At 42.4% G+C, this 25,875-nt stretch overlaps 1 protein-coding gene across 10 annotated transcripts in view; it reads right to left on the reverse strand.

Moving 5' to 3' along the window:
• KDM5A (lysine demethylase 5A) overlaps positions 1-25,875 on the reverse strand; it is a 45,538-nt gene that overhangs the window by 9,924 nt on the left and 9,739 nt on the right. For 6 of the 10 annotated variants that reach the window (XR_015945904.1, XR_015945905.1, XM_088652333.1 and 3 more), the window contains 18 exons: positions 22,538-22,643; positions 21,063-21,151; positions 19,740-19,898; positions 18,743-18,862; positions 17,035-17,193; positions 15,720-15,901; positions 14,665-14,827; positions 13,993-14,112; positions 11,944-12,138; positions 11,635-11,816; positions 11,281-11,405; positions 9,465-9,615; positions 7,897-8,014; positions 6,570-6,925; positions 5,979-6,117; positions 4,393-4,572; positions 3,685-3,846; positions 1,838-2,389 (listed from right to left, as the gene is read on the reverse strand). Coding sequence is in view for 7 of the 10 variants with exons in the window: in XM_088652333.1 (XP_088508459.1) it covers positions 1,838-2,389; positions 3,685-3,846; positions 4,393-4,572; positions 5,979-6,117; positions 6,570-6,925; positions 7,897-8,014; positions 9,465-9,615; positions 11,281-11,405; positions 11,635-11,816; positions 11,944-12,138; positions 13,993-14,112; positions 14,665-14,827; positions 15,720-15,901; positions 17,035-17,193; positions 18,743-18,862; positions 19,740-19,898; positions 21,063-21,151; positions 22,538-22,643 (3,258 nt within the window). In the remaining 3 variants the exon portion in view is untranslated. The remainder of the gene's footprint in view (positions 1-1,837; positions 2,390-3,684; positions 3,847-4,392; positions 4,573-5,978; positions 6,118-6,569; positions 6,926-7,896; positions 8,015-9,464; positions 9,616-11,280; positions 11,406-11,634; positions 11,817-11,943; positions 12,139-13,992; positions 14,113-14,664; positions 14,828-15,719; positions 15,902-17,034; positions 17,194-18,742; positions 18,863-19,739; positions 19,899-21,062; positions 21,152-22,537; positions 22,644-25,875) is intronic. The other 4 variants (XR_015945906.1, XM_088652332.1, XM_035127041.3 and 1 more) reach the window with 1 other exon arrangement.

Here is a 25,875-nt window from a genome sequence, read left to right on the forward strand (position 1 = left end):
AGGTCTGAGGGACAGTGGACTGGCCCATGGCTGAGAAAGGTTGCTGACCCCTTTTGTAAGCCTTGTGGCTTTATTTTTGTAAATGCAAAAGAAAATGTGATCAGCTGGAATTCCAGAGTTAACTGGCCATTGTCTGAATGGTGCACTGCAGCTATGAAAACTGAATATACATTTTTATAAAGTTTTGTGCCTTACTGTTTTGTGTTACTTTTGTGGAGGTCCCTGTTGTATATATCATTGTAATCTTCGCTTGTAAGCCTTACAAGACACCTAAGGTTTTTTTTTATTTAAAAAATCACCAGAAGCTTTTGGTCGCAGAAGATTGAATGCATTCAGTCAAACTAAGCGGCAGTTCTTAATATGCAACAACTTTTCAAGTGTTCCCTGAAAGAAGCACTACCGTCTTTCCCCCTTTTTAAGACGTAGTCATAATATAAGACATAGCAGGATTTCTAAGCAGTTGCGCGATATAAGCCGTAACCCGAAAATAAGACATAGTGACAGACCCTTCCCCCCTCCCGCCAGCCAACTCCCCCCCATAAAAATCTCTCCCCATTTTACTGTCGCTCCAAAGACACGTATTTCTTTTAAAAGCTTGTAAAAAATGCACCGTAGAGCCGTTGCTGCAGCCTCGTGATTTCCCCTCCCGTTTCTGTAAGCATTTTTTTAAATACCTGTAAAAGGATTCCAAAATATTTTTTTAGCTAGGCTGTGTGAGCTCTACTTGGTGAAGAGGAGAAAAGTGGCATTTGCGGTGGGGAGAAGATGAAAGCACGAGGAAAAAAAGAGGGGCGATTGAAGACGCTGCCTTCCCCTTTAGGGAGAGACTCTGTGTGCGCGTCTCTCTCTCCCCCCCCCCCGCGCCTCTCTCTCTCTCTCTCTCACACACACACACACACACAGCCCACCTCTCGCTTCCCCCCAGCTTTCCCCCTTTTAATAGCCTTTTAAAAAGTGAGGATTCTTTTTTCTTTCTATTGCTTGTCTGTAGAGCTTCCCCTTTAAAGGATTTGTACCGGTACCGGGATCACTGCCGGTGGTGCAGTCCTTGCCTTGGGGATTAAGGACTTTCCCCTTCTCGCTGTTTAGGAGCTGCTAAACACTGCCCTAAACCCTACACAAAAGTTAACATTTTGTGGACCAGCAGATTATCTCACCCCGCTTTCCTACTGGCTCAATTGCTACTTAATTGCTACCATTTACCATCTTAATTGCTGCTCAGCTGGTTTCTTTGTTTTCTACAGTATCTCGGGAGCCTCTTTGCTATCAGTGCTACAAAGTGCTACATTGTTGGAACTTTCGCTCTTAAGTCTTGGGCAGTTGGCTGGCTGGTAGAGATCCTTATTTGCTTTAGTATAGGCTACTGCTACGACTGCATCACACAGATAGATTCCATTATACTGTACTGGTTTAAATTTAAGAAGCTCCAGTGTAGCAGATTGCTATTAAGTGAGTCCCCACCTGGGAGGAGAGAGAGAGAGAGCAGCCCTTCGGAGGAGCTCCCTCACGATCATCCCAGGGCCGGGGAGAGAGGGCTGGGCCAGCGATGCACACACCTCCCTTCCCTCAGACTCCCTCTCATGGAGCTTGGTGGTGGCTGTTGCCCATCATTTTCTTTCAGTCAAGAGTCCTGCCCCGCAGGGAGCCAGTGAGCAAGAGGGGCACTGCTCCTGATGTAATAAAAATACCGGTAAAACATTCCCTGAAAATAAGCCACCCAGTGTTTTTTTGAGGAAAAAAAGTTATAAGACGGTGTCTTAAAATGTGGGAAAGACGGTACATACACCAGAGAAACAAACTACATGCTATGTATTGCTTAGGCCCCGCCTCACCCTACCTGTAGGTCAGGGTTGGCTGCGGCCTTCTGTAGTTCTGCGCTGATTATTTTCTCTGTTTTCTCCCGGGCAGCCTGTTCCACCATACGCTGGCTCAACACAGACAGCTTGGCCAATGCGGAGGACAGTTCATCTGTAGCCAGAGCTTGCCGTGCTCGGTCCTGCCAACTCATAGCCCGCTCTGTCAAGCACTGGAGTGCCTCCCCTTCCGGCAGTCTGACCGGCAGCTTTTGCAAGGACACAAGCAGAGATAAGATGGTCTCAAGGCGGGGTCTTCGCGAACGCATGCAGAGTGGGCATAGGAACTTGACTTCTTTGGCAGGCCAGCTGGAGCCTTTCTTTTGGGAGCTGGTTTTGGGGAGGGGCACACAGGTGCTGTGAAACCAGTCTTTGCAGAGTTCACACTGGAGCATGAACCCACTGGCTGTTTTGCGACAGATGCAGAACTTGATCTCCTCGATGCGGTCCACCATCATCATCTTTGCCAGGTTGGCTTCCCTGAGGGCATGCATGGCTTCAATCTCCTTCTGCTCACGGTCCTTGAAGACGGCCACCTATTTGACAGGGAGAAGAACAGATGAAAACCCTTCACTCAGCTCAGCTGCTATACCCCATTTTCCTTCTTCCTTTAAGTGGGGAGCTGGGGAGGCAAAGAGGCCACAGCACCAAACTATGAATCAGAAGGTCCCTTGTTTGAATCTCACCTCTGCCATGAACTAACTAGCTGGCTTTACGCAAACTTTTCTCTCCATCTCTGGCACAGTATTACTGAACTCGATAACTCATGTGAAGCACTATAGAAATATATCATTTTTAAATGTGCAGAAGAACCTTCATCTTAATTGCCACAGAATTTCCTATGAACATACGTTTACAGATTAGTCCAGTATTCAAAAGCAGTTCACATCTCTCCACGTATTGAGGGTTTACAGCATAATTATATAATTATCTTTACATGCAAGTACATGTAGACGCAGGTGGCACTGTGGGTTAAACCACAGAGCCTAGGGCTTGCTGATCAGAAGGTTGACGGTTCGAATCCCTGCAATGGGGTGAGCTCCCGTTGCTCGGTCCCAGCTCCTGCCAACCTAGCAGTTCGAAAGCACGTCAAAGTGCAAGTAAATAAATAGGAACCGCTACAGAGGGAAGGTAAACGGCGTTTCCATGTGCTGCTCTGGTTCGCCAGAAGCGGCTTTGTCATGCTGGCCACATGACCTGGAAGCTGTACGCCGGCTTCCTCGGCCAATAACGCGAGATGAGCGCCGCAACCCCAGAGTCGGTCACGACTGAACCTATTGGTCAGGGGTCCCTTTACCTTTACATTTTATTATTCTTCCGAAATGCCTTCCATTTTTAACATAACTTTTAAAATTATGATTGAAAGCTTTCCATCTCAACACTGAAGAGACTTCCACTGAGCAAACAAGAACTATGCAGCATAGCTATTCTGTGTATTTAATTTCAAAAAATTACAAACAACCACCTCTTTACCCGGCACCTAAAACTATAGCAATGAGGCATGTTGCACTCTGGTTGGGAAGGCATTCCATGGGCTGACCAGGGGATGCCCTGGCCCTGGAAGAGCTGGGCCTCAGGTCATGATCACAGCATGTGGAGAGGAGCCTACAGATGAAGGTAGACATTAAGATACCCAGAGTCCCAAGCCATTCATGGCTCTAAACTTTAGCATCAACACTTTGACCTGAGCCTGGAAACAAAGGGAGTGATCAAAAATTGGCGAAAATACCTGCCACACTCACAAGCATTTATTGTTCCATGAAGTTAGAATATAAGGGCCCCCCCCCATAGAAGAAATCAAACCCAGTGCAGCGCTGTTCTAGTTCCTTACCACAGTTGCAGTGTCTCTGGTCTCTTCTAGTCCATCTTCTAGCTCACTCAAGGACTCCAGGTCAAGTTCCTTCTCTTTCTCCTTCTCTATCAGTTCCTTGACTCTTTTTCGCCTGTTCTTACTGCTTCCATAAACACCAATGTCAGTTCGAGGGCTCAGAACCTGCAACCAAAAAGCAGACCAGTTATAAGATCACTCAGGTTGAATGCTTCACAGAAACATTTCAGACAAATTTCATTCGAAACCAGATTTAAGTCATAATTCACCATTGGGACAAATTAAAATGATTTTGGCAAACAGTACTTAATTAGCAAGCTGAAACGTTTTGGGGTGGGGGTAGGGAATCAATTTCAGGCAAAGCAGACCCATTTTCCTAGATAGAACCCCTTAGCATGGTACTGAAGTTCATGTATTTTCACCTCAGTCATGTGCAGATTTAAAGCTTCTCAGTCGGTTAAGCATTAAGGCACTGGGAAGTGTTATGGCTATACCAGCGCCAAGCATCAGATAGAGATGGTCACTAGCCTAAGGTTACCAGCCGTCCCCATTTCCCGGGGACAGTCCCCAGATTTACAAATCAGTCCCCATACAAAATCCATTGAAGTTGAAAAGTGTCCCCGGATTTTTTACACTAGCCCCAGTTAACCATTTGAAGGCAATGCTAAGGCCATTTCTACAGGCCCTAATACAGGATTGCCCACAACTTACCTGTAAGAGTGTGTAGCTTGAGTTCTTCTTAAGGAACGTTCTGCCTGTTCGCTCCCTCCAGGCACGGGCTGCTGCTACCTGTGAGTCGACTTGCGGCAATGCCTCAAGGCGGACGGGTATCAGGCGGCCTTTTGCAGACAGATTCTCTAGCTGTTCTAAATATGCATAGTTGCTCCCATTCTAGGGGGTAAAGAATAATTCTCAGCTAAACATTGCCACCACCACAGTAAACTGAACTTATGCCAACCTATGCAGCCACAGGTGGATTTCAACACTGCTCAATTATATTAGTATAAAATGGATAAGTGCAATAAAATCACATATGAGCATTAACACAGCATGACACAGTAAGAGAATAAAATTACAACAGTAAAATAAAAGCAATTCACACTAATAGCCCTGAGAAAATAAAAGGGTCCATGTCTGCTGCCAAAAATACATTGGATGCTGCCTTTTAGGAGAAATATTTACCCACCTAACCTGGCAATATGGACCACCATGGCAGTGGTTTCGGAGTCTCTTGTAGTGGTCTGTCCCATTACTTGCCACCTGATTTTTTAAAATGGAGAGGCCAGGGATTGAACCTGGGACTTTCTCCATTCAACACAGGAGCTGTGTTGCTATGCTATGGGCCCTACCCATAACGTAATCTTCCTTGGGATGAGTGTCCCAAGGCTGGGGTGCCAAAATTAAAAGGCTCTTTCCTGCCAGATCTCAGAGGGCATAAGCATTTGGAAAAGGGCCTCTAAGGATGACCTTAGTGTACTAGCAGGTTCATATTGAAGGAAGTGATCCCAAGTAGCCTATTACTCTACCAGCTCTCACCCATAAAACACACACATTTAATAATTTCTACACATTTCATTAGTTCCCATAATTTACTCCAAAAGCAAATTTTATAATTTTTAAGTACATAATTCCAGAACACCTATCTGTAAATAACAATTGACTTCACTCTGCTTGTGAGCAACAAGTGAACTTGTATGGGTGCATAAATATAAAATTGAAAACCTCTATAAAAAGACCTGTTCAATTTTTGTTCAAGGAACCACAGCTCTACGGCTAAGTCTGAGACATAAGGGGCAGGGTGGATGATGCCATTATATTTATCAATACAAATACAGCTCATTTAATTGGAGAAGGCTTCAGTATTCAAGTTGCTCCAACTGAGCAGTTTTCACCAGCAGTGACTATCCACCCTTACATTCTTGAAGCCAGTTCAGAGAACTAAAAATGTCAGCTTTTATTCACAACTAAACACAATCACAGCCAGGGAACAGACTCCCTACTATTCTTCGCTTAAAGAAATGTTACAGTTTTATTCTATTTTTGCTGTGTATTGCTTGCCGCCTTCAGCATCTCTATTGAAATGGAAAGGCAGGACATAAATACGGTAAGTAAATATTAAGAAGACACTGCAACGCATTGCCAGGATGCATCAGGATTAAAAAGCATGGAAATGAATGGGACAATCAATAAATATCAGATTTCAAAATGATGCTTTATTTTCGGGGAAGGAGGGAAGTGCCTGTTGGAAAGGATTTAAGGATATAAATACCAGCTGCATTGCTTGCTGTGAACCATACCTGAATAGCCTCCACTTTGGATGTCCAGTCTCGCGCTCGCTGCAGGGCTTCTCTTAGTGCCAGCACATTGGGCAAGTAAGCAGGGATGTTCTTTGCTTCATTGACAATGCTCTCCAGAGCTGCTATGCTTTGCCGTGGCCTGGGGGTGCAGGGCAGCACAACCTGATTAGCATATGGTCTTGCTTTCTTATCATTATAAAGTAAGTCCTAGCTACCATGCAGTCATTGCCTGAACAGCCATCACCCAAAACTAATCCCTTCTCTGTGGCAGTGCATTTTTCAGCGTTATTTATTCTATTTTTAAGGCTGATGATGGAAACTGAATATCATCAACAGGATTCAAAGTGCAGTTTTAGCAAGACGCTCCCAAACTTATCTCTGAATAAGTTATCTCTGAAGGACAGAATTAGAATGTGAATGCTTTGGTTTCATTTTTTGGCCATAAGGCAGGCAACGCTCCATAAAATTATTAGAGGAATCAGTTCAGGTGTTGGGAGGCCAAGACTCAACTACAACTCATTGTGGCTTAAATGACACCGCAGTTCCGAGGTCCTGTAAACAGAGAGCAGAATGACCAAGAGTAATACTCGCCTTGCTTGCAGGCAGACTTTAGCTTTCTCTTCCCACCTCTCGGAAACTGTGAGCAGCTCCTGCAATTCAGCCATGGCCTTCTCTACCGCATGGTGTGGGGCCAGCCCCACCCCTGAGTCAATCAGTTTCTTCATCACATCCAAGGTGACTCTCTGAGGATCTGAAAGGGTCACCCGCACCTCATCCAGCCAGCGTGCCTGCTGCAGCTCTTGCTTCAGGCGAGGCAATTCAGGAAGTTCCACATAGAGGCCTGTGCCCATGTCTATCAGCATCTGCAGCTTAGATGAGTCAGGGACCTCATCCATCATGGCCTCTTGAGCACGTTCATGAAACTCTTCAACGTCATCCAGCAGGTTCTAAGGGAGTGACAAGAAGGTTCAGAACTATTGAGGTTCCAAGCAATGACATCTGATGTCAGGCAAAATAAAAAAAGCTACAATGAACAGTTTATTGCAGGAAATGCTGCCCAGAATAACTGACAAGGTAGGAGAAAGTGCTATTCTAAGTGCTTTGACTGGAATGGCAAGCAGTGCTAACGCACTTGCTTCTACCTGTTGTGTTAAACCTGAAACCCCTCCCCGTAAAACACTTTTCCTGACTATGACTACTGGAAACAAACAAGTTCAGTTTCATTACTGTCCGTGTTTTGTTTTCCTAGGATACTAGTGTCCAGCTCACTGCATTTCCCCCTTTGAACAATTTGCTTCTCAAACCATAAGAAGAGCAAGCACTGCCAGGAAAACAATCTGCCTTTGTATGACTTTGGCTATATTTAGGGAACACGAAATGCAAATTATTTTTTGATTAACATTAGGAAGATTTAAAGACCACAGAACTAAATGGAATAGTGTGTTAAACACAGCCCCTGGATTACACAATTTTCAAACTTAGATATGTTCATTTATTGATTATCTTGCAGAACTTCCATTTCAAACAGGAAATGGAAGCTCTAAATCAGAGGCAGCTGATTTCCAGATGAAGAGCCTGATCCCGCTCCCTTGCCCCCAAACCTCACTGATTTTAGTGGCAGGAGGTTTAAAAAAAGTAGAAAGTGCTAAGATTATTACAGTTCAGTGCCTTGATGGCAATCGAAATCACCACCTCATAAGATCAAACATCTGTTGAGCAGAGAGGAGTTGATAACACCACCATACTCCCAGCGACACACAGACACAGCTGAACTGCAAAGATCAGCTGAGTAGCAGGGGCTGCAGGCCTGTGATGTCTGCATGTGCAGGATAAACACTCTTCAGTCATATCAGGTAGCCACCTCCGTTCTAAAGAGAACCAAAACTCAATCCAAGTACAGCCTTCTCCAAAAACCCACCTTTACTTGCCGGGCCTGACTGATGACACAGGGAAGGCTAAACAGCTGCTGCACAAAAGCTTTCAGTTCTTCCACAGTCAGCTTGGTCCGTGTCCTTCCACTCTCTGGGGTCAGTCTACTATGGGGAAAGAAAAGAACCTTGTAAATCACATACACAGTACCTGGAGGGCAACAGAGTCAACAAACGGGCCAAGTTCAAGGTGTTGATACTAATATGTAAAGCCCTATACAGGCCAGGACCAGCTGTTCTCTGGGGAAGGTTCTCCTGCAAATTCCAAACATCTCAGAAGCCCGCTCCACAGTAATCTGGAGCAGGGCTTGCAGTGTGGCAGCCCATTCTGTGGAACAGCATTCCTGTCAAGATGCAACAGATGTCACTTTCTGCACTTTTTGGCAACTCTTTTTTGTTGCTGTTGTTCCAACAGGCTTTCTCAGCTGGATAAATAAGTCATTGCCATGAGTGTCTATTTTGTATTATGTTAGTTTTGTTTTAAGTGTATTGGCTGTTTTTGTGTTTAACTGTTTTTTACTCTTTTATTGCACATCGCCTTGAGACCACTGAGACAAAGGCGGATTTGATTAATAAATTAACAACAACAACACATAGTAAATTTCCTCTGGTTACATAAACATATCTGTTTCATAAAATAGAGGCTGTAGGGGAGTTTGAGGCCTCACCATCACACACTCTGAAAAATAAGAGTTCAGCTGTTCACTATGTAAGAAGAAGAAAGAGAGTTTGGATTTGATATCCTGCTCCGTCACTACCCGAAGGAGTCCTCAAAGCGGATAACAATCTCCTTTCCCCTCCTCCCCCACAACAGACACTCTGTGAGGTGAGTGGGGCTGAGAGACTTCAGAGAAGTGTGACTAGCCCAAGGTCACCCAGCAGCTGCATGTGGAGGAGCGGAGACGAGAACCCGGTTCCCCAGATTATGAGTCTACCACTCTTAACCACACCACACTAGTTATATGTAATATGTAATAATTTAAAAGCTGTATAGCCCAATATTTTACCAAAATTAATAGTAGTGTAGATTTTCAGAGTTAAAGCTTGCCAAAATCTCCACTTATTTTCACCTCACAACAAACATAAATATTTGGGGACATTTTATTAACATGCAAGTTCACATGGAGGAGAAAGGAGTCCTTCAGGATACCCATGTGAATATTAATTACGTCTTTCTAGTTGCACCCAGAAGCAGCAAAATTCCTTCAACATGAGCAAAATATGATCAACACTAGTTTTGAACACATTATTTCCAATTTGAAATGTTTCACCAGTTCCCTAATTCTCTTGCCATTGCAAAAGTTTTCTACATGCATTCTCTAGGGGGTAGAATCCTTCTGATATGACTTCTCTAAACACTTTCCAATTTCCTCCCCCTTCATGACCAAACTGTCTGTGGCACATCCCCACCACCACCCACCAAACCACCCACCCACATTTGAAAAGTGTCAATTCTGGCAAAGCATGCACAATTTATTTTGACAGTAGAATAAGTGTTTTTGGGTTGCTGGTTTATACAGTTACACCAAAAATCTACCTCCACCCTTCCTGGTCATACCTGTGCTTTTGTTTTTTGCTCAGAAGCAGCTGGGCCACTGAAGCACAAGTCTCTGCCTCTTTCACAGCATCTCTTAGCTTGCGGAAGAGGTCATTCTCTGGGTATTTCCTGTCTTCAGCATCTTCCAACATCACTCTCAGCTCAATCACATCTGCAAGAAATTAGCTAAGAGGCTATTTGCACATATACACAAGCACAGCAAACTACTCCCCACACCCAGTCACAAAGTCTCCAAGAACAGTAGACTGAACACATTCAAGTTATCATATGCATAGCTATTCATTCGTTATGAGCCATTTCCTACATCAAGAAAGTATTTGCTCCTCACTTTAGTCAAGATGCCTCAATTCATGGCAATTCATTTCTGCAAAAAAATGGTGTGAAAGGCAGGCTGGCAATCAAATACTTCCACTAACTAATTAAACTTGACTATCTTGCCATATTGGCACTTTAAACAGAAGAACGTCTCACAAGGATGAGCACACTAGCTTGATATCAGATACTCTGCTCACATTGTGTATCACACCCATCACCTTGCTACATGGAATCAATGTTAAGTATTAAACCTCTTCAAGAACAGACAAAGTTTCCAGGGTGATAGCCATCTGTTGTTTTTAAGAGTGAAACACACACACACACACACACACACACACCGTATTTTCACTCCATAAGACGCACCTAGTTTTTAGAGGAGGAAAGGGGGAAAGCCCTGTTTTTGGGGGGATCGGCTCACAGTCGTGCAGCTTCTTTTGCAAAGCGGAAAAGCCCCATTTTTTGAGGATCAACTCAAAATTGTTGAGCTTACTTTGCAAAGGGAAAACCCCCTATTTTTATGGGGTTCACCTCACAGTTCTGCAGCTTCTTTAGGAAAGGGAGCCGTTTCCAGACAGATAATCTAATCAGCCAGTCACATGTCGCTGGGGAAACAAACAGCCTCCATCTGCAGAACATTCAACAATGGAGGCCTGGGCAAGGGGGCGGGGCCAGAAAGCGAGTCAGCAATCGACCACACATAAGACGCACAGACATTTCCCCTTACTTTTTAGGAGGAAAAAGTGCGTCTTATGGAGTGAAAAATACAGTGTATATATATATTTTAATGAAACAGGGAGTCAAGCATGCAGTACTAAAGGGAACAAGTATTTCAGATGACACAAGAAGTGACATTCTCATCTGGAATGTCATATAAGCTTGCTTGGGTCATGTAAGGTTGCTCAGGTCAAATGCATACTGTCTCAATCTTATTTTGAACGCAAGAAAACTATTCCCTCTCTGCAGGACATACCGTAGAGCCACAGTGTAGAAATGTATGGAAGTAGCTTCACATACCAGCACACTTTTCTGACCCTGTAGCCCTTCTTTGTGTCACATTACAAGCTGTTCCTCTGAGCTCAGGGACACTTCCAAAGCATGTTTTAGTGTACATGGTTCTTCACTTGCCCCCATTTTGTATCTTCCCCACAAATCAGGCAGATTTGGCCGAACGTGTGTGGCTGGTCCAGTGAGCTTCATGGCTGAGTGGGGATTTCAAACTGATCCTAGTCCAACACGCTTAATTGCTATGCCACATTGGCTCTCTGGAGCTCACTGTGTTAAATAATTTGCTGACTTAATTCAGTTCTGTGTTGAACATTTTTGTGTTTTTGGTTTTAAATACATGTTTACATGTCTTAGTGAAGTATTTTGTATAGCTTCCCCTGAACTTTATATATCGTTTTAGGATTTGGTTTTGCTCAAGTCCATCTCCCATTTGTGTTTCCAACCAATTGAAAATCTTCCTTAACAGATTCCAATAGGAAACAAAACTGCATCTAACCTTTCTTGTGGTTGAGGTTGGCAGACAGCGCATCTGTGACCCTGTTGACCCATGTATCATAGGACTGTGCTCTGACTTTCACTCCATACAGCAAGGAAGGGAAGTCCTCTAGTGGATACCGGTATCTGGAGATAAACAAGGAGGAAGAACTTTCAAATGTACTGCAACTTTCAAGAGAGTAGAAGCAAATAAATGGGGAAGGTGACAATAACATTATGTATTTGTCAGACTACTATACTATGCATTTGTCTTTGATTAAGAAGGAACATTATTACGGTAACCATTTATTCTAGTTTAAAGGCAGAAAGTACGGCAGTATACAAAAGGAAGCAGGATGGACTGGGAAGATGGTACCTTAAACATTTCTTCTGCATAGAGCATGAACACAAATCATTTGGATGATATAAGCATACAAGTCGTTCAGGGTTACAGGAACATGTAAGAGCAGACAGGAAACAGGTGGTCCTACAAGCTGCACACTGACGCTCATCATCTGGAACCAGCTCAAACACTTCCTCCTCTGACATCAGAACTCCCTAAAGCAAAGAAAAAGTGACATCTAACAAAGATACTGGTCAGGGGAAGACCTTTTGTTTCCAAGGCCTCACACAATCTCTTTGTTCAGTCCAAAAAGGCATGAAAGCAGAGCTTCCCTGAACTCACCATCTGTATGACAGCCTCCCTTAAACGTGCCTCATCTTCTGTCATGAGAGTCATTTCTTTGCAGACCATGGCAGCCAGCCCCACATCCAAGCACTCTGGGTCTGCAGCCATCTTGAAAATGAGCTCTTCGTGAGAGAACACACAGTGACGCCTCAGTCGCCGATAATGGCTGACACACTGCCGACCTATTGGAAGCTAGAAATGCAAGAAGCGAGGTATCTGGTTTAGAACTATCCCCAGCTCATCTTGGGCTTCCACACTGGAGTTCATGAGAAAAACATGCTAAAATAGTCTCATTAAATGATATAGGCAATTATTATGAGCATTAAGTGTCACACTATCCACGAGTAGGGTCTCCAGGGGCATCAGTAAGTCAAGCTCTTTGGAGTCAACTTGGGGGGGGGGGATAGGAGGGAATTGCTTATGTGAGGTCTGGAACCCAAGGGCTTCATTTCACAAGAAGCCAAAGGAGTCTCAAATAGCCTGTCTGAAATCAGCCTCTCCCCCAGAAACTCCAAGCCAACCACATCATTAGCTGGGAACAAAAAAAGATAAACAGCAATGGGGATGGGAAGCAAAAAACAAGAGGAGTGAGACTTGAAAATAAGTCTCTCAAGGGGATACCATCTCCTCATAATATCTGAGAAACCAAAGAAGCTGCAAGAGCCAACACATTTTAACAGAGGAAAATGATGTCAACATTGTAACAGAGTAAGAATTAGACTTACACTGCAAGACTTGAAGTATATCACCTAGTCTCCTGCCAGCACTAATTATTTCAGCAAAAAAAACAAGTGAGGCAACCTTAAAGATCAGGTGTCCAAAAAAAGGAAATTTTGCCTCACTTGAATATAAAAAAGTAGAAAACACAAAGGTTCTTTCAGAATGATCAACTTTACATTATATTGCAACATTTCATTATACCAATTTTAATTTTCAAGCTCTGGTTCTATTGAAAAAGAAGGTATCCAAATGCATAGCAAACAGACAAAAGAACTTTCCAAAATATATAGTACAATGGTCCCTCGACTTACGAAGTACTTGACTTACGAAATTTCGAGTTATGAATGAAAAAAAATGGCTGCACGCTTACATTTTTTGACATCCGAAAGGAAAACCATTGCAGTTTAGATGTTTTCTCAACTTACGAATTTTAGATGTGGTTTACTCAACTTACGAATTTTTCCGTTTCCAATGCATTCCTATGGGAAACCACTTTATTCGACTTACAATTTTTTCGACCTACGAATGTGCATTCGGAACAGATTAAATTCGTAAGTCGAGGGACCACTGCATATCATTTCATGTTCTTCAGAGTGGTGAATAAAGGTTTAACTTTGTAAGTCAGTACTGAAAAAGTTTCAATTTCCCCAATATTTGAGATTTAATTTCCAAAAAGACAGCCAACTACACAGAGCATGTCACAACCTCTAGAAATTCTGCAGGGTTTCAGCTTGCATCTGAGCTAGATAAAATATCCAGGCTTTGGACTGCAACGAGTGTTGTGCTTAAAATTGGTTTGATGCAAGGTATATAAGGTAACTTATCATCATAGCATGGTGGAATACAGTGTGATATGCATTAATTATTCAAGGGGCTTACACGAGTGGACACAGAGGTAACAATAGTTGTGTTTTTTGCTCAATCAAAAAAAATACATAGACAATATAAGAAAATTTAAAAGCAAACCTTAAGCAATGTATCTGGATATGCTGGTTTAATAAAGTTTTAAAGAGGTGTCTGAATACATGCTTGCCTAATGTTAACAGCATAGTAGTATTTGGATACCAAACCACAATAGGATTATTATAGTAAGTTGCTTGTTCCATACTAATGGCAAGAAGCAAATTGGAGAGCTGCCAAACCTTATCAGCAAAAAGCTAAATAGCCATAACTGTATTTCGCCCAATGTAGAGAAAACTGCACCTTGAGCTGTAACCAAAACAATAATCCTTTTCAGATGGGTACTACTTGGGTGCCTTTTAACATAATAGCACCAGACAGTGCCCAGATAAGAGAAAAGCTAGGTTATACCAGATGTATACAGACCCAGTCAGCAGTGCAGAAGTTCACAGCTTCAGCAAAATTGTATCCTTGATTAAATCCAGAGTGATAGGCACGTGGAAAAGTCACAACAAACTCGCCAGCACACTGATTGGTCCGGTACACCTAGAGACAGTGAGAAGTGAGAGATTTTGGAAAGAAAGCCTCATTATCATATTCATCTTTCAGAAACAGAGATTAAAATGGCTGGTAGTAGCTACTAATTCATGCATGAACTATGCTATCACTTTTTCCCTTCTCAACCACTTCACAGAATCCACAAACTGATGCACGCTGCAAAGAAGCTGGTTTTTAAACCTCAATATTTTTACATAAGGCTCTTGGGGCATATCGCCAAAGGAGCATCTTTCCACTATCTACAAGTGAAATCACAAGTTGCCTAAGGGTTAAAAGCGTTTAAAACACGATCTATACACAGTAGCTAGAAGGATGTCGAGGTTGATGGTATTGAAAGTTACTTAAGATTCCACTGGGAAACCTTCCTAGTCCAGTTCCTGGCACAGGTTTTTCAGACCTAACAAAGCAATCTCAGTCCCATAATCAGGCCTGAAGCTGGACTGAAATGAATATATAGACTGTTTAAAATGCTATTCAAAGTCATTCTACATGACACAAGACAAGTAACCTATAGGCAGGTAAAGGTTCTGCAGAACGTACAGGCACACCATGCTCCATTAGCACATTGGGGTTCATGATGGTTACTAGCTGGTGCAGAAGGTCAGGTTGATTCTCAAATAGTTCCGGAGCAAGCTCTCGCATTACTTCCTCCAGCTGTTCTGCTGCATGGGAGGGCACTCCATACCACGTCTTTGGCTCTCCCCTATCAAAACATATCATCCATTACCACAAAGCAAGCACATTCTAGCATGAGACATATTTTCCAACCCTAATCTACAAACAGGCCCAGTCTTCTAGAAGCAGTAGAAGTTTGCCAAGAATAAATTGAACTGGAAAACAAGGTGCTTCAAGTCAAGGATGAGCTACTTATTTATAAGCCTGCTCTTCAGGTAATATACAAACAAGGCGAATGCTGAGCAATTGCAGGGAAACATATAATGATTGTTCAGAAATTGACTGAAGAGGTTCACAGACATTACTCTGGCCTGCCCCACATATTTGGAGTGTTTTGCAACATAGACATATACCAACTTATCTCATTAATAACTGTCTTTGCCCCTTAAAGGTAAAGGTGAATGTACCCCTGACCGTTAGGTCCAGTCACGGACGACTCTGGGGTTGCGGGTTGCGTGCTCATCTCGTTCTATAGGACAAGGGAGCCGGTGTTTGTCCGCAGACAGCTTCCAGGTCATGTGGCCAACATGACTAAGCCGCTTCTGGTGAATCAGAGCAGCACACGGAAACACCGTTGACCTTCCCGCTGGAGCGGTACCTATTTATCTACTTGCACTTTGATGTGCTTTCGAACTGCTAGGTGGGCAGGAGCTGGGACCGAACAACGGGAGCTCACCCCGTCGCGGGGATTCGAACTGCCGACCTTCCAATCAGCAAGCCCTAGGCTCTATGGTTTAAACCACAGCGCCACCCGCGTCCCTTACTTTGCCCCTTACTGGACACTAATTATTGTATTCAATGCTCTTCTTCCCTGAGCAGAGAACTTGTGTAACATTCTAGAAAAGATTAACCCTGGACAAATAAGGGTGCCATTACCTGGGCATGCACACCCACCCACCCAATGTGGCAGGAGTCCATACCAGTGAAGGTAGTTGATGGAATAACTCCAGTGATCCTCAATGTGCCAGCAAAAAGAAGAGAAGCACATTCCCACATAAAGCCAGGGCACCTTCATGCCAGAAATATCAGCATTGATGTGAGCAAGAACAGATTGTTCCAGGACTGGCATGTTGTTGAGGTTCCAACCAGAAAGGGCATACTCCTGCCAAAAGAATGAAGACAAGTTTGTAAAGGAAGCGGCCAGAAGACAATTAATACACCCTAACATAGGACAAGAGCCAGTTCTTTACTCTCTCCTCCTAGACTGGTTATAATCCTCTGCCACATTCAGGCAGCACATAAGGTTCTGCAGGTGTTTCACCCATCACTTGAACCCTGGGGTGGGGCAGGGAGGCTGGATGGGGTGGGGAGGCTGTACTGATGGCAAACCTGACCTCCATCAGCCCAACCTTCACTTACAGCAGGGGTAAGGAAACTCTTAGAATGGGCACAGGCCACATTTGGGGATATATGTGACATCAGGTGTGGGGAAGACAAGGACATGGCTACAGAAGAACAATTGGGAGCTTCAAGCAGGGTTCAATTGGCACTGACAGCAAGCCCCACTGCGACTGGATCCAGTAAGATGCTCCCCCTCTGAAGAGGAAGGTTTTTTTAAAAAACAGCTAAGGGAGTTCCAGCTGCCAGGAGAAGTTGAAACACTCCCCTTCTGCCTCTTTACAACACCAATTACCACTTCTAGTGGCATTGCTACAAGAGGCTTCAGTGAAAAGTGCCATTTATCCCCCTACAACTTGTTGCTAAACCAGTAACAATAAAAGTATTAGGGGGCTCTAAGTAAGCTGCCCTTGGTGGTCAGCCTAACATCCCACCCATCCTCACCATTCATCAGATGGTGGAAGCACTCCTGGCACACACATGAACTGGTTGGTGCCTCCATGCTAGTGATACTGCATCCAACATGTATACATAAGGGATGAAGTCATTCATATGACAAAGCACACGCATTTGGACTAAGAACTCCACAACACTCAGTGACGCCATAGGGCCACCCCCCCCCCATAAGGAGCAGGGGCAGCATTGCTCACATGGCAATAATGAGAGGGTGCAAAGATCTGTTCAGCACCACTGCCAGCCTGCTGAGCTAAAACAGCAGCAGTGTGGCCTGGCCCCAAGCTTTCTGTCCACAATGCTAGTTGGGGCCAAGAGAAAGAATGTTAACTGTATGTTAAAACTGTTGCCTCTCAAAACTGAAATACCCCCAAATACATTAATCCTAATAACATGTAGAGTCAACTTTCTAAAGTGCATTCAGATTGTGTATCCTAGCCACACCTCCTCTTCCGGCATCAGCTTTCGCCTGCCATCCTTTATAGGGAAACCACTTCCAAAGTCCTTGGATGAAATGTCGGCTCCATACTCCACAATTACATCCTCCTCAATGCTGCTCACAAGTCGCCAGAACTCCTTCTCCACCAACTCAGTGGGAACCATCTGAAAGCACAGAGGGAAGAGCTTTAAAACTAGCAAGTTACATGTAAATGGCATTGAGCAGCACTTACCGCCTCACTGGTGTTCAATGTTTTCCCAAACCCACATTTAAAGCAGTTTTTCTCTCTAGACCAGAGCTGAGGAACTTGCAGTGTTCCGGGAGCTATTGGACTTCAATTCTCCCTAACCAGCATGGCCAAAGTACAGGGAAAATGGAAACTGTACTCCAGCAACATCTGCATTACGCAGGTGCAGTGAAAGTGGGTGGAATCACACTTGAATGCTCCCCTTCTTCCTACTAGGGAAGCAAGGGTATGCATGTGAGAGAGAGAGCGCACCCACATAAGCAGTCAGACTAGGTTGTGAATTATAACAAATGCTGCTAGTCTGCTCGAATTCTACATCTAGAGGAAACCAACCAGAGAGAATCAGTCACTGTGCTTGTTTTTTTGCAGCAACAGAGTTCTACTGCTATTTTTTCACCACAGATCAAGGGTCCATAGGAAACAGAAAGATAGGTGGGTGTTACAGATAATTCTTGTATGGGTGGCCAACTCCAAATTCCTGTAACATACTTGTTGGATCTGAATTTAAATAAATGATCATGTCAGCATAAGAAAAGATCAATCATGATTAGCATTCATAATCCCTTTTACCATCTACCATTTTTCTAGCAACTAAAGCCAATTCATGAAAATAGCAGAGTGGCAGGGGATAGAAGAAAGGAAATACTGTATTTACGCAAATCTAATGCACCACTGAATCTAATGCACCCCTCAATTAGCAAATCTTGAAACCAAAAAAAGTATTTACAGTACTTTGTCAAAGGTGTTTTTCAAGCTTGCAATCAAATCTAATGTGCCATCAAATAATGTGCACCCTAATTTTCGCAACGTAATTTGGCCAAAGAAGTGTGCATTACATTCAAGTAAATATGGTAGTTTAGTACTACTAAACATGCTTTGCATGTTGGAAGCCCCACATACCTAGAGAAGCAACAGGACTGGGGAAAAATTCTGTCTGGGAACTTGAGGAGAACCACTGCCAGTTATAGAGGGTCATCTCTGGCCTAGATGGGTCAGTGGCCTTGTCAGTAAACAACAACCTTGCTATGGAATGTTTCTAAAAATACCTGAAACTGTTTTTACAAAATTGAAGACAAAATCCAACTCCTAATGCTGCCAGAATAAAAGCCCAAATGGATATTAAAGAGCTTGGCACCTGAACTGCATCCACTTTCCTTTCATTTTAAAATGCAAGCTTTTTATCATGGATGTAGAGAAGGAAAAAGGACTCCATTGGGGCTCTCTGGCAGATATCTACTGGCCTCTAAAGAAACATTTCCCCCATTTTTGTCCCTTGAATCCAATCCCTGAGATCTCTACAGAAGAGAACAGAATTCTAAATTCTGCAACAACAAAAATCTAAAGAAATTTTTTAAAAACCTATAAAATAGTTAAATAGCAAAGCTGTGTGTGCAAATCTGAACTGCCTATAGGTTTTCCGACTACTAGTGAGAACACTTTGACTGCAACATATATTACATACTTACGTGGACTGGCATGTTGAAGTAATCAGACTTGAAGTTATCTGCCATCTCACCAAAGCTCTGAAGGGTGTACTCTCGAACAGCCTGTTCAAATCCAAAGGCCTCACGTGGTTTGCTACATTCCTAGAAAAGAGGAAAAGGTGTTCTTCGGCATCACAGAAAGCAGTTTAATCAGAGCATCCTGCAAAAATGGAATGAAGTTCCTTCATTTAACTAAATGTAAGAAAATATTAAGCTTTCATTTTTTTTATCTGTCCAGGTAAGTTGACTTAGGCCAATGAGCGCATGTAGCAGTGTTGGTGGACAAGTGGATTTGCTTCCCAAAATACTGAGTATCTGTGCCTTTTGCAGTACATTGCTGCTGGGGAGAGAAAGACAAGGAAGATAGCACAGCAAGCTGTACACAGCTCATCAGTGAACCTGGAATGTGAGAAACATCTAGAGCAGGGCCATTTGAAAGCAGGTTCTACTTCTCCATAGTAATCTGTGTCTAACACAGTTGCACAGGCAAGAACTCTGACAGAAGCTTCTTCAGCTGTTTTCTGGACTTAGGGCCTCTCCAAATATCATCAAGTTCCTACACAGAAACGCCTTCCAGATAGGAAGAATCATGAAAGATCACATATGACAGCTGCCCATGTCTCAGCAAGCCAAAGTTGACTGTAGCTACTACAAACATCAAAAGAGATGCATTTTCCTACTGTTAACAAGGAAGCCTTGTGTCCTGGACAAAATTCCTCTACACCTCAGAAGGGGTAAACCTTGGGTAGCTAGATGAAAAAGAAGACAGGATTCCTTAATCTCAAATAGTTGGGTTGAAGAGGGAAGGAATTTCAGCAAGTGCAGCTCACATGCCAAGCTGTTTTCCAAATTTTCCTCTTCTATGCAACTAAAGTGACACAGGAGTCCTATCCTCTTTTCTTATCTGGCCACCTTAGCCGAACCACTAGTGTTTTGCGGCCTCAATGTTTCAAATATGCCAAAAACAAAAACACTGTACCTCAGCAACACATTTAGGGCATCTCCAGTCACCTTTGGGCACATCAGGCAAAGGGGGTATCAGGCAAAAAGTGTGGTAGCTGTCGTCACATCCATCACACAGCAACAATTTGTCCTCGTTGTTGCCCCGGCCACAGAACAGACAGACATATAGGTCAACCTATACAGGAAACATCATCTTGACTTTCATGTCTTCTATGCATAAGACAAACCTACCCAAATCCTTCATTACATCTAATGTAGCTGCATGCAGTGGCCCTCTGCAAGGAGATTCTAAATAAGCCTCCAGTGGAAAGATGTCAATCTTCATCCAAGGAAGCCAAGGTCTCTTTACAGGGTTAGAATAGCATTTGCTGGGCACTGGCCAGCATGGGGAATCTCTGGCTGAGGAATTCATCTTTACACTTATTTTTTGCTGTATTTTCAAACTACAGTTAACAAAAGCAAATTAACGTATGACTTACCAATAACATAATTCAATGGTTAACACTACTATATGCAAACCAATATAATTACTGGGCTCACTGATTGTAGCCAGGTGCCTTTTTTGCATTTCCCCCCAAAAAACATCTATTCTCTCATTAAATATAATCCTCAGTTGTGTAGTATGCAAAGTTATGTAAAATTCAGTGATATCATCTCCCTAGTACTAATTAGCACATGTTAGAGATGTCACATAATTAAGACTCATTAACTGACCCAAATTTCTCACATTCTGCTATTGGAACACTCAGAATGCATCAAGGTTATTCTGACACCCAAACAAAATCTGGAGGGAGCTTGTTTTTAAACACCCATTGTACACATGCTTCTTCCATGAAATGCATAGACACAATAATGATGATCTGGCAGCTCTCCAATTAGCACAGATTTTCTCTATACAGTATAGGCAACTGCAAGCAGTCTTGCTTAAAGACAATGCATAAAGCCAGGAATAGAATGAATAACATTGCATAGTCTCAAAAACTAGTAGAGGTACTATTTGGTAACAAGTATCCAGGATGTTAACTGTGATCTCTACACCTCAGAAGGGGTAAGCCTTGGGTAGCTAGATGAAAAAGAAGACAGGATTCCTTAATCTCCAATTTCAAATTTCTCATCTTATAGACCTCTCTCATGAAGTTAATGTAAACAGTTCCAAATGGTAGCCTGAAGAAGAATTAGACTTCTGCAACTACAGACTAGATTAGAAGTTGCTCTCAACCAAATTACAGCACTACCAGCAATTTTAATAAAATGAAAGTGTTTTCCTTCCTTATTCCTTCATTCATCATTTCCAAGCAAGGCAAGAAGCAACATATCAGATGCTCAAGAGCAAACTTACGAAGTTGACAGAAAGGGCCCCTTTCCGCTGCCTCATCTGCATGCCGAAAGCCTCTGACCTAGTACCTTTCCGCCTTCGAGGTACTTCATCTGGAGAGAGAAAGTTGTACTAGTTATATTCTCTGCAAAGATTTCACAGGGTCAGTCTGGTGTCCTGAATGGAGCAACAAGCAAAGCATAAAGGTAAAGGGACCCCTGATCATTAGGTCCAGTCGTGACCGACTCTGGGGTTGCGGCGCTCATCTCGCATTATTGGCTAAGGGAGCCGGCGTACAGCTTCCAGGTCTTGTGACCAGCATGACAAAGCAGCTTCTGGCGAACCAGAGCAGCACACAGAAACGCAGTTTACCTTTCCGCTGTAGCGGTACCTATTTATCTACTTGCATTTTGATGTGCTTTCGAACTGCTAGGTGGGCAGGAGCTGGGACCGAGCAATGGGAGCTCACCCTGTCGCGGGGATTCAAACCGCCGACCTTCTGATCGGCAAGTCCTAGGCTCTATGGTTTGACCCACCGCATCACCATGCTAAGCGAAGCATGCTTAGCAGTAAACACAAGAGTCACAACTAGCCACAGAATGTTTCCTCTATGGAATGGGGTAACTTGGTAGCAACTTAAAAACCTTTTGTGTTTAAGGTGAGCAAAGTTTATCATGATAGCTGTAAAGCAGAACTTTAAAGCCTGTGAGCAGTCTGTAGCAAAGGGATGGAAACCAGAAGGACGCTGATATGATTCCTGAGACTTGGGTCACCTCTTCAAGGCCACTAGTCCTATCAACTCCACCACACATTTTACTCTTACCTTTACAACCTTCATTCCAAAGTTCCCAGTTACAACTAGTTAAAACTGGAATGTGCACATCACAAATTTTACCAGATGAAAGCATATAAATATATTCCTAACACCCCTTTAAAAGGGGGGGAACACTGCTCAGGCATGCAAATGTGGAAGATCCATCTCGCCTGCATCTCAGTATCTCATAAGCAGCATATCCACAATACGCACATTAGTAGGCTAGAAGGCTCACCTTCATTGAAATCCTTCCCCCCATAAACTTAACTAGGAATCACAGTGACACACGAGATCTTTAAACTTTATCATGTTTGATTATTTGCGAGGTACCAAGTTCCCTCAAGGTTTCAGCTAAGTACCACAGTAGTTTATTTCGTGCTGGCTTCTAGTAGTGCCAGTTTTAACAAATATATAAAACTCTGTTGCATCTGGAACTAACCAAGATTCTCAATGGAGTGAGCATGCAGATGCTATACAATTTTTGGAAAAGCTCATTTCACCACCTTGCACCAGCAGCTAAATGATGAACCACCAGGCTCAAAACTCTATGTTGCAGAAGTTAACATACCTGTGATCCTCAGATGAAGGATGGTCAAAGAAATTTAATAAATAAACAAAATAAAAAGTAAAATAAAATAATAGCCTCACTCCACTTTAATTGCAGTGGCTCAAAGCTGCTGCTTACCTTCTTTTTCTTTTGCTCCCAAAGCCAATCCCATCATCTTTGGTCCTGCTCCAAAGATCTGGAGCTTCTTCAGTTCAGTGTTTCTACTCATCTCGCCTGCCTCTGCCTGAAAACAAGATCACATCAACTCATCATTAGTATTTACAGAGAATGTAATTGCTCTCATAGTAGATGACCAGAGGAGTTATGGGGCTGGAGCAAACTCCTGCTCCACAGACATTGGTCTTTGCACAGTCACTGCCAAGAGCAGATACTTTGGAAGATAGTGTGGCTTTTATCTCTACCATCATCATGTGTAACAAATTTCAGATAATCAATACAATTCACCTTGCTTGGAATGGCACCCAGCTGCAAAATGTCAAAAGCAGGAAGAAAATTAAAATGAGAACATATTTACTATCCCATTTCTACTAACTGACACCATCTGCTAATGCACTTTTTAAATCGTTTTGTAATGAAGAATAAAAACATTAGTTATTAAAGGACAGTTCCGACAATAAGGAACAAAAATAAGAGTTCATTATACATATTCAAACTGCTTTGAGTTTTTTAATAATCAAGTGGTATATAAATTACAGGAAATATATACTATTAGAATATAGTACTAAGTATATGCCTTTGTTAATGAGATTGAGTCTTGCAGGCCTGGATGCTCTCCAGTACGTGTCTCAGTTTTTCACGCACGCAACATTTATCTATAACCACCATACATCTTCTGCTACATTTCTAGTGTTTATTAAAACAGTCCAATCTGCTGTTTCTCAGAAATCCAGGAAAGGCTTTATCTTTCAAAAGGCTTAAATCATTATTATTTTTCACATTTCCAAATTAAATTTTGTAACACTAAATAGTATCTCTCATGCTCCTGTCAAGTTGTTTAAAATGCAAAAGGGACATGATTCTTAGTGAATGGAGATCACAGCAGTGCCTGAACAACATAAGGCAATATGTAGAAAGTGAGATGCAGTTTACAAGAGAGAGAGAGAAATTTCATTAGGATTCTTCATTTTACGTGATATCTTGCTTAATTTGTAAATGAGCAATTGCTAATTGCAATGTCTTCAACGATACTGTCTGTCTACTTCAAAGTTAGCCTTTAGCAAAGTACATTCCTTTTAACTGTGATCAGGTGATGGAGAGCGTTAACTCGTGCTCCCTAGACCTTCCCTTCTTACTCAACCACAGTTCAGCGATATGCTGCCACCAACATTTATTGCAATTAAGGCTAAGCAGATTCCATACTTTTAAGGTTTCTTAAATCAGGATTTCTGGCTTAAGTGGAACCCTTAACCAAAATTTTGGAAATGAACCCTGGTTAATGGGGGATTGTCTTTAAGGTCACACCTTCATATCTCTTAACCATAGTTAAGCAGAAGAGATGATGGAGTGTGCATGACCCTGAAAGCTTGTTATTGGTCACATTTAAGAATGCCTTTGTTATGCTATGCTGGCACTAAAATTGTGTTTTAGCTAGGTGAATCACAAATGACCTTGTAGGGAGCAAGCATCTCATTTGGAACATGCACAATTGTAGCACCTGCCCCAATGTGAACTGGAGAGATTTTGTGGAAACCCTGTAAGGTTTCTGAAAATGGGGTTTTTGTTTTCTGAACAGTTGTATGCTAAGCTGTGCACCGAAAAAGCTGTACCAAGATTCCAATATAAGTACAGAATAAACTGCTTTCAGTATTTCATAAGGTTTCCAAAATTGGTAAGAATGGTCCTGCCAATCTAAAGTACCAAAACAGGCCTATTCCATCCACATCTAGATATATTTTATCCACGTTTCAGGAGAAATATGCTTTGCTACAAACCACACTGTATTAAGAGCAGGGAAGTTGAAAAAGAAGATCAAGAATACTTTTAATGTTGGTCCACAGGGAAGCATTTAAGCAGAGTCTGGGGAAAGCCACTCTACTCCACAAAAGTACACTACTGGGAATGGTCTAGCTAATTTACATATCCAATTCCAAAAAAACAGCATCAAAACAAGATGAACCATGAGAATTGCTTTGGAAGACTCAAAAATAAATATGTTTAAACCGTCTTAAAGAGGTGAAGGGAAAAAGAAACCAAATGTGATTATCCACACTCAGTTAACAAGACCAACAGTAGCAGTAGTAGTATTACTCAAGCATTTAAAGTACGGTACTTTATTCCATGTTTTGATTGCAGAAAACACATTGGGGATCTAGACTTTGTTGTGCTTAGAGGAAACTCAACAAAGTGAATGGGACTTAGATTAGTAATAACTCTCAAGTCCCAAGTGATCTCAATGGTCTACTGAAGTCTGGATTCAACCTAGGATTTGTTACATAGTCAGATACCACCCAATGACCAATCATATTCTGAGCACACACTGAAAAAAATCAACCAACATGAACCAAGTTCAGAAATTTCAGTGGGTCTACTCTAAGTATGACTTGTATTGTATCCAACTTAGAGCCAAGTTAGTCATGCCATTAATTTCAATGAGTCTACGTGGAGTATGACAAAGACTAGGTATACTGTAGCCCTTTATTTTTAACTTCATACTGAGGGTTTTTCACGCTCACATTTGAAATTATACATACAGGAATGCAATTCAGTTATTCTATCAAAATACTTAATTCTGGTAACTGTGACTTATAAACCAAAATCAATTTTAAAAGGGCCTCTTAAGATATTTCTGTTTTGACTGTCCAGACTCCTTCCCATCTTCATTTTTATTTTTCAGAATTTCACACTAGACTGCACAAAGTCTTCAAAATATAACTAATGTTATTTCATTTGAACTTTAAGATACTTGTATACTAAATATCTATGCAAAAGCCTGATTACAAAACTACTAAGGACTAGCCACAAAGATAGAAAATGTACTTTGAATGTGTGTGCCTTCTACAAACAGTATACTGTACTGTATATTTTTTAATTACTGTTTCAGTAACCCTAATAAGCTCCACAAGGCCTCCCCATTTGGCCTCTGAGACCATTCTGGCCTCAACATCCACAGGTAAATATGTAGTTGATTGACAAGACTTGCAAAGCACAGGCAAAAATGTGTCACCTAATGTCCTTATGATGCCAGGTTACTGGCAGGTCAGCAGTCCCACTAACCAGTCAAATTTGGCCTGTGGGGATGGAGCAAAGAAGATAAGGGTGGCCTACTGGCTTCATCCAGTTCTTCCACCCCTGCATTAACTTGATAACCTACTCTTAGGACACAATTTGTGGAATATTTCTGCTGCGCTAGCACAACCCTCCCTACTTCCATACCTGCACCAGAGCAAGTAGAAAAGTGCGAGCAAAAACCAGACATACCAAATATATTTGGGGACCCTGCATAGCCAAACTACCAT

Source organism: Zootoca vivipara, chromosome 9 (assembly GCF_965207765.1).
Source record: "Zootoca vivipara chromosome 9, rZooViv2.hap1.1, whole genome shotgun sequence".
Taxonomy (NCBI): Eukaryota; Metazoa; Chordata; class Lepidosauria; order Squamata; family Lacertidae; genus Zootoca; species Zootoca vivipara.